The sequence below is a fragment of the Mytilus galloprovincialis genome, chromosome 5, assembly GCF_965363235.1.
Source record: "Mytilus galloprovincialis chromosome 5, xbMytGall1.hap1.1, whole genome shotgun sequence".
Lineage (NCBI taxonomy): Eukaryota > Metazoa > Mollusca > Bivalvia > Mytilida > Mytilidae > Mytilus > Mytilus galloprovincialis.
The window spans coordinates 45,099,833-45,109,939 of NC_134842.1; the positions used below are offsets into that span (position 1 = coordinate 45,099,833).

At 31.8% G+C, this 10,107-nt stretch overlaps 1 protein-coding gene across 1 annotated transcript; it reads left to right on the plus strand.

The window, feature by feature from the left end:
- The first annotated feature begins 692 nt into the window (after positions 1 to 692).
- Positions 693 to 6,240, plus strand: LOC143074050 (metalloproteinase inhibitor 3-like). Its single transcript, XM_076249600.1, has 4 exons — positions 693 to 810; positions 3,995 to 4,104; positions 4,852 to 4,954; positions 6,107 to 6,240. Exons 1-4 carry the CDS (start codon positions 693 to 695, stop codon positions 6,238 to 6,240), a joined length of 465 nt encoding a protein of 154 aa, XP_076105715.1.
- Positions 6,241 to 10,107: the final 3,867 nt, after the last annotated feature.

Sequence of the window (10,107 nt, forward strand, 5' to 3'; positions counted from 1 at the left end):
GAAATATTGTGAAATAAAGATTTAGTTAAATTAGGAAAATGAACGTTGACGAACAAGTGATTTTAAAGCAAATGACAAATGAGCAACTATGTGTGCTAATTAGCAGCTATCATGGATATATATACATTTTAAAACTGAAGCACATATAGTCGTTACTCTTGTACATATATGGCCATTTTTTAATATAAAAACATCCCTCAAGGCAAAACTCTAGGAAGTATTTATAAATATGTAGTGTGAAAGGGTTGGTATATATACATTGTTCATTAAATTTATTTCCACATAAATATTAGTATATGATAATAATCCATATCAATCTTGTACTACAGTGAGTAAATATTCCACAATTGTAGTTAATTTGATATTATTCTTATGTTAGATTACAATATAAATAAGTGTTGTTACGAGGTCGGTAAAGGTTTATTTCCGTAAAACAGTTGTGCCATTTATTCGAGTTTGCTCATACTGTATAGCTGAACCTCGAATTGAAAGTAGCAATAATGTTACTTTTAATAAGTACACTTTTTTTAGAAAGAAAATATTTCTATGTCAGGTTCTTCTGTGTACATTACCCAATCTATTTCCCTCTGTGTTTCAATGCAAAATACTTTACAAAACATATATTAAAAGATGTAACAGTCATCTTTCCATATATATATTATACATTATATCAATAGACAAAAACAGTTAGAATGGTTACCAAAGTGCTACCACTGATAATTTGTCCAGTATGGTTGGCAAGTGGTGTATACAGTTGTTCGTGTGCAGGTTTTCAACACCCGCAAGATCAATTCTGCTCTTCTGATTATGGTAAGTTCTAGACTAAATGTGTACACCAAACGCCAAAGTCGATATGTTGTTGTTGGGCCTGTTTAAAAACCGAACTTGAATACTTTCCTGTCATTATAATAAGTTATCAAAGGTACCAGGATCATAATTTAGCACGCCAGACGCGCGTTTTGTCTACATCACACTCATCAGTGACGCTCATATCAAAATATTTATCAAGCCAAACAAGTACGAAGGTGAAGAGCATTTAGGATCCGAAATTCGAAAAAGCTGTGCCAAATACAGCCAAGGTAATATGTTCCTGGGATAAGAAAATCCTTCGTTTTTCGAAAAATGTAAAGCTTTTGTAAACAGGAAATTAATAAAAATGACAACATAATTGAGGCTAAAAAACATGAATAAAAACCGAACTCATCAACATACAAGGTTTCCTCTGCCTTTTTTAGATTTAACCTCGAGTTTGGCATGTGAGCGGTCATCTCAGTATCAGAATAACAAACATGACGATTTTAATTTTGAAATAATCAATATACCCCCACTTAAGTAGCAATACCATCAACTAATGTATATATTGCCCAACTAATTCGATATTCAAGAGCGTGCAGCTGCTACTCAGACGTTGTAAATCTTCAACAGTATCTGCAAAGAAAGATGTTGAACCAGGGTTTTGTCAAATCGCGTCTCGTCCCTTTTCTATAAAAAAGGTCATTAGAACATATCAAGACTTTGTTGATAAATACTCCTGATCAACTTCGCAAATAATACACGATGGTCTTAAAGAACAAATTATATGTACTGACGTTGTATTCAACCTTACTAATGTGTTAAAGTGTTCTTATATTTGTTTTTTTGTTTTTTTAATATTCCGTTTACTGCTTTGTTTAATTTTTGATAATATCCATTTGACATGGCCTAAACATACCGCCATTATGCTATAGTAGTTTTTCTATTTCTTATCTTTCATTTTTGCTAATAAATGCGTTTTGTCTATTTTCCTTTATAGGATTTTGAGTTGACATATTTGTTTGTTTTATAGTAATAGAGACCAGAACATAGTTTAGACTGCTACACCCCTCTTTTTTTTTACTTGTTTACCTGTTATGTCTGTTTATTTTGTTAACACATAGTTGTCAATATCATTTTATGTTTCTATACTAGAAAAGTATGGATACTTACAACATTATGCAAATATGAACATACCAGGTTACAAGTATATAAAATAACTCACTAAAGTCAATAATCAACATTTAATATATGACAACTAATCAATTCCGACTAGATGAAACAAGAATTGTGATAATGTATGAAAATTTGATATTGAATATTTTTATGATAGATTATGCTAAATTTGGATAAACCAACAAAACGTTTGAATAAGGCATGGCGAATTGGAGCAAAGACACCTGTACCATGAGACAGCTAAAAATGTTAGAAATATGAAAAATAGAAAACAAAAGAATTATTAAATCGAAAATGTGTATAAATAAATACATGAAGTTTCAGGTTCTTTCTGAAAAACCGTTTTAGCATGAATGTTTTGCAGTTCAATTGACGAAAACCACGGAACGATGGCGGATTTATTGTATCTGTTGTATCTGTGAGCTCGTACAGTTGGCGTGGTTAAAGGCAAATATTTTTTAGATATCAATGCCATGATCGGTTTGTAGTTTTTTTTTGTAAGAAGTGCCTTCTCAAAGAAAGCCTCGAACATATAAACACACAATTATGTATTGACTTCGATAAGTAACAGGCAGCCTATGAATACTTGAGAATTTGAAATGTCTCAGCTGGCAGCAACCAATTTGTTCAACTTTGGATGATTATTGTGGTATTTGTCTGTGATGTAAGATTGCGATGTTATCTTCATCCACTATTTTGTTTTCCTCTTATGTAGAGATAAGGCGATCTTTTACAATTGGTTTTTAAATAAGAAAATGACTGTACCAACTTAAGAATATGACAGTTGTTATCCATTCGTTTGATGTGTTTGAGCCTTTGATTTTGCCATTTGATTGGGGTCTTTTTATATTGAGATTTCCTCGGAGTTCAGTATGTTTGTGATTTTACTTTTTTGTTAACACGCAGCTCCAGTTGTAGAAATATATAGCAATTATGTTTAATATATATTATGTGGACGGAACCAATACTCTATGCCATCGATTCGTTTTTTAACTATCCAACGGTTATAATATCACAGAATAAATCTTGTGCGACGAGAAATACGCATGTATCGAAAACGTTAGAGTGAAACACTATCAAACAGTTGGGACAATATCCCTAATGCGCCTCGAAATGAGGAACTCAAAAGTCACGTGTAAAGAAAAAATCTGTGTGTAGTGATATTGGACATGTTTCTATTTTTTACAAATGACTGAACTTAACCATTTGTGGTGATTAGGAAAGTAGAGGAACATAGAATAAATGTGTAAAAACTATGGAGCTATTAAATGTGTTCAAAGTATTAAATTTTCAAAGTACTTATTGTGTTAAAAGGGGGATATTTTACCACAAGGAGCCGCATCACAAAAGGATGTTCGGGGTATGCTAATTGACGTAAAAAGTAATCTCACTTCGTACCCCACAAATTTAACTACATATGTGAAAATGTCACAGCTTCGTAACGAGCTATCATGCATATCCAAGTTTACGATATGGACTGAGCTACAGGAAAAACGTTACCATTACCGCCTATGTAAAAAAATATAAAGATTTTGACCCAGTTAAGTTAATTAAGTTAACTGTTTTGTTCACAAATGAACATAATGAAGAATATATTGACACTTCAGTGGTAAAAAAATCCATTAGTGATGTTTATAAACTGTTTTTGTTCATAAATGAACATAATGAAGAATATCTTGACACTTCGGTATCATAAACCATCAAAATCACACTATATCATGTATATATTGGAACAACATTCAATGATTATAATAGACTATTCACACTTTGTGATTTCCGGAAATAATGAACCATAAACAGTCCTTCGTGTGTCATCTCTATGTTTACTGTCTGAGAAATTGCATTTATTGTTTTACAAATGCTGTTTGGGATTCACATACGTCAGGAATATGACAGTTCGTTTGATGTGTTTGAGCTGTTAGATATGTTGTAATTTGATTAAAGAATGTATGATTTGACAACTGACGTGTCCCTCGAGTTCGGTATTTTTGTTATTTTTCATTTGCATTAACTTCTGCTTTTTCAGTATTTTATGGCAAAGTAACAAATGAACAGTTTAAAACAGGACCAGCAGATGATACTGCAAACAATTTTGCGACTTGGAAATATACGTTAAATATTATTTTCAAAATGAAGGTAAGTATCAGTATAAAATGAATTTCAAAATTCAAACTGATTGAATTTTACATTTCAAACAAAACAATACAGTACAGTAAAAAAGATGTGGTATGATTGACAACAGGACCATGAGGACAAATTTCAGCCAGAGATCAAATGACATAGAACATTTGTTTAAATACAAAATGTATTACTGGTCTCAAATACAGAAACCACTCCAAATACATATTTTTCAATCTAGCTATCACATCATAGGCTGGAGTTTGTTTTTGCTTGCCTTCGATATCTGTTTATATTTTTTTGTGTTGCATTAACACGGCTTACAAATTTAAGTTGGTGCTACCTGCATATTTATCATCCATCGCATTGGTGGTATCTTACAAAAGGTGGTTAAATTTGGAATATCAACAGTATAGACAACGAACGGTTGCATTTGAAAACATTGAACAGAAAAGTATATATCATAAACACGTCTACAAGAAAAAAAACAATTATGATTATTGGATTGCAGAAAAACGATTTGGAAGAAAATAGACCAAAACAGTTAAATAACTAACCAACCAATCACCACAAAAGTACAGTTTATAATTGATAGTAACTAAATGCTGAACATTACACATGTCATTATAGTGCAGTGTGAACCAATGTGCTTAAATGAAATGAATTTTTTTTTTATTTTTAAAACAGTCTGGTTTTTTAAATTCGAAATATTGAAGAATTTATGATTTAAAAATAATTATATAATGCGACACGTTTACAATACAGGGAATTACAGAAGGAGTTGGACAAGATGTTGTCATAGAGACAGCAGGGAATGGTGCACTTTGTGGAGTACGTTTAACAGTCGGAAAGTCTTTAATCTTAATGGGTAAGTTTACTGTAAGATGCAAAATGAACTTATATATTAAGCAGCAAATGAATAAAAATAATAGGCAAGGAATATAATTGGGGAGTCTGATACTTGTTTATTCACGATACTGATGAAAGAATGCAAACTATGTGTTCCGACAAATGTGAGGATTTGAATTTTCCAATAGTTAAACCTTCAATTGTATAGCAGCAACATAACCTTTGTCCCTATATATTGTGTTTAAATTGTTAATGTATCCATCAATACATACGATAGTGCATGCCACATGAATCTGCTGAAAAAGAGTTATGACAACCGATTGAATTTGACACTTTTGAAGTTTAGGTCATCGGCATGAATTGATTACATGTTAGATCTTTTGATACAAGACTTTTTTCAATTATACTTTTGCAAACTATGTTTTTCTCCAAACAAATGTATTAGTTTGTGTACGAAAACGAACGAAATATTACAGTAATTACCTCAATATCTGGATGCATTGTTAATAGGAAATAACAACCTTGTCGACGCATTTGGTCTCGTTCCGTTCAGGGTACATCCGATTTTTCTGAGCTTTTATTTTGCCTTGATAGATATTTTCCTAATTGATTGATGAAATTTAAATATTGGTAACAAACGGTTGCATACATAAATATTGGCACCATCGATCGCAATTACACATATGAGGACTCTGAGGTTAAATCGACAAAACTCTGATAGGGTAACCATTCATGACACAAAAGATTTATTACAGTTAGTTTGTTTTTTTTGGGGGGGGGGGTGGGGGGAGGCGTTTAACGTCCCATGCAATAGCTTTAATCTATACATTCTGCTTAATCACTATTTTGTTTTTTTATGATATAAGAATTAAATGTAATAAGACTCATTAGTTGAACATCACTGGTTTTGTGTACATTTGCAAATGAATTATGGGTACATGTTTATATATGAAACACTTTTGGTAAAACTGCAATGACCTATTTAATCATAAGTTCAACATTTAAAAAGAATTAAAACAAAAGATAAGAATGGGACGAAATATCTCATTAGACTGAACACTATGCAATATAGAAAATTACTTGAATGGTTAGCTGTGTCTTTACAAATATAAAAATGGCATATTTTCAATATTCAAAAAAATCAACAAACAATTACATATTTGTCTTTTAGGAACAAAACAGTCTGATGGAACTAAAAGGATAGGATTGTGTGATTTTGTAAGTCAACTCGACAATTTGACCCCGTATCAAACGTTTTACCTGTTTACCAGATGTTCTTATTCGTACCTAGAAACTGCAGAATGAGCTGCGTAAGTATCATAGAACCAGCTTACCTTCTTTAAACTAGGAATGTCAGTGGTTAAAAGCGACATCATAAAGACCATGTATAGCTAAATTAAATGTCCTAGCACACATGTAAAATTGAGAAAGGAAATGGGGAATGTGTCAAAGCGACAACAACCCGACCATAGAGCAGACAACAGCCGAAGGCCACCCATGGGTCTTCAATGTAGCGAGAAACTCCCGCATCCGTAAGTGTCCTTCAGCTAGCCCCTTAAAAAATACATATACTAGTACAGTGATAATGGACGTCATACTAAACTCCGAATTATACACAAGAAACTAAAATTATAAATCATACAAGACTAACAAAGGCCAGAGGCTCCTGACTTTGGACAGACGCAAAAGTGCGGCGGGGTTAAACATGTTTATGAGATCTCAACCCTCCCCCTATACCTCTAGCCACATTAATAACCCACATTAAAGTTCAGTTCAAGAGAAGTCCAAATCCGATGTCGGAAGATGTAACAAAAGAAAATAAATAAAATGACAATAATACATAAATAACAACAGACTACTAGCAGTTAACTGACATGCCAGATCCAGACCTCAACAAAACTGATTGAAAGATTATGTCTTCATCATATGAATATCAGGTACAATCCCTTCCGTTAGGAGCTTAGTACCATACTATCATAAAATATATGAGAAGAACATAACCCGTGTCATGCCAACAACTGTTTTCAAATAAATGTGTTTAGTTCCGATGCAGAGACCCTATAAGTGAATCAATATTAAAGCCAAAATATGCAATCTTTAATGACCTGACAACAGTATCGTAACTATATCCCTTCTCAATAAGTCTGTTTAAAGGTTTTGTAAGCTTTTGAGGAGAAAACTGACATTTTTGTGCTTTGTAAAGATTATTACAACAAAAGATTGGATGTGAAATACTAGAACGTATTAGATATCTGCATGTTGAGTTATATTTACGAATTATTTCCTTATACCGATGATAACATTTAGTCAATGTTTTGACTAGTTTGTGATATCGAAAACCCTGGTGTAATAATTTTTCAGTAATTCATAAATTTCTCTCGCTAAAATCTAATACGTTGTTACATACACGATCGAATCGTACACGTTGAGATATATAAACACCATAAGATGGTGACTACCTAACGTCACCTTCTAAAAATGGATAATTAACGATAGGAAATGAAAAATCATCTCACTTATCATAGATTTTTGTATTAATCTTCCCGTTAATGAGATAGATATCAAGATCGAGGAAAGGGCAGTGGTCATTGTTAGTATTAGCTTTATTTAAAGTAAGTTCAACAGGATAAATTTCTTTAGTATACATACTGAAGTCGTCATTGTTGAGAGCCAATATATCATCCAAATATCTAAAAGTATTGTTAAACTTTTGTATCAAATGTCGTTTCGATGGGTCTTTGCTAATTTTAGTCATGAATTGTAACTAATAACAATACAAAAACAGGTCCGCAATAAGTGGTGCACAGTTAGTTCCCATTGGAATTTCAATAACTTGACGATATACGGAATCTCCAAAGCGAACAAAGATGTTATCAAGTAAAAATTCAAGCGCATATACAGTAATAAAGCATGTCCAAATGACATAGTTCTTTTGTTTATTGCTACTAAAAAATTATTAAAAGAGTTTGAACATTCTGACCTTTTTTTAATTTGGGATGTGATTTTTTTCTTACTAAGAATATGAGGCAAAGTGGTATATAGGGTAGAAAAATCAAAACTTTGAACAGATTCAAAATCACCAATATATGCATGCAATTTATCAAGTACTTCCAACGCGTTTTTGACACTCCAAAAGTAATTAATTCCACTATTTTTAAAGGCTTTATTTGAACAATCTATTATCAGTTTTTTCTTATTGTACCAAGTGTACTAGTAAGTAGAATAGACAATTAAGTAGTGGAACAATGGCTTGAAGATGAAATAAATCTATATTTGTTTTTTGTGTAGCTTCGGAAGCCAGTTCATAGTTGGGACTTTCATTGTATTTGGTTCTGCTTGTAAAGAAGTAGCTAAAAGTTTGTGTTTGTTACAGATGTCGTTTTCTAGAATGAAGTCAGTTGGAATGTTGGTGAATTCGTGATTTCCTTTTGTAGAACCTCAATATAAAATTTACGACAAACAATAATGATATTATTAGCTGCTTTATCAGCCGGGACAAAAACAAATTCCTTAGCTAGTTCTTTTAGTTTATGTTTGATACGTGAAATAGGGTTTTTATGATTATTGTTAAGAGTAAAATGTTCTTTAAAATGTTGTATTCCAATATCAACTATCTCCATAACGGAGTTAAAAAAGATTTCAAAGATTTTTGTAAGCTTTTTCCAGTTTCACCTATTTTAAACAGTATTTACGGAGTGAGTCGTGAATGATATTCAGACAATCATTCCAATTGATAATTTACGTGGGACGATATTTATGTCTTTTACTGAGGAATGTAGTATGTTTCAACTAATTCCGTTTTAAAGCTCAATAACCTTTCGTAACTAGTGCATACAGAAACATTGTCATCGTATGAAATAACCCTAAAAAATACATCGTACAATTTTGCTAACAGTAATTATTTTTGCACCTGAATTATTCAATAATTGCTAAAATCCATTTCAGTGTTTTAAACATAGGAGGTAAGCATCAAGGGATTATGTATAACAACGCCCAACAGCTCATGTTTAATGTGTAAAAGAACTCATTGATGAATATAGCTACATATTTAAACATAACAAACATTTGTCCACTTACAATATAAATGGACAATATAGAAATGCATGAATAAAACAATGTTTACAACAACACATGGATTAAATATGTTTAGTAATCTGTAGTTATGTATGTCAATGAGGGAAAAGAATACGCAGGTCATTATTGTATACCTTGAAACTCATTTCATTGAAACATGATATCGTACAGCTACTAAACCACTCAACGTTCCCTCTTACACGGAACGAACACGGAACGAACACGCGAATGGAATGAAATGAGAACGAACGAGTTAAATCAGTCAGAATCGTGTATCTCGTGTATCTCCACTCATTTCGTGTTATTAAGTCAACTCGTGTTTTTCCGCGTGTGTGAACGAAACGAACGAAACGATCAATATATTCCGTGTAAACAAACATTGTTTCGTTCGTAAACGATACTATTTCACCTGATTGGTTGTTTGGCGATTATGCTAGTTTTCAAATTTCCAAATGAAACGAATAAATATACCAAAAGTTAATCGGTATAGTGTACTACTCATTGTTTATTTATGAATAGAATTCATTACATTACTTCGATATTGCATTTAAAATAAAAATGATAGCTCTGAAATGAACAGATAAATAGTAAAATAAAAAAAAATATTTAAATTATGAAAGGCAAACAAGATCAATTTAAATATCAAAATACCTTCTCTTCTTAAAAAATAGGATGGAAACATTCTTTATTTTATTATTCATATTTATTATTAAAGTTGTCATTTTTTTCTACTTATTTTCATATAAGTTTGTGAGATGTACATCGTAAAAGACGTGAAAATTTAAGGAGTATCTCAGAAACATAATTTAGTGGCAGTCGCTATCCCTGGTTAAAATAAATAGAATATATTATATTATGCTGTCAAAACATGTGTGTGTGTGTCAATCTTTTTCGTTATCCACGTCAAACTATTTGCATAATGTTCTTTATTAAAGAAATGAACGACCCTATTCGTGTTTGTAAATTATTTTAAAACTAACGCCCATTAAGTTTTTCCAAAAAATAGATACAAAATATTCTTATTTCGTTTCACGGAGGGAAAACATTTTTTTCGATGACTTTAGTGTAATCATTTCCCGTCTTTTACATTAGCGTATG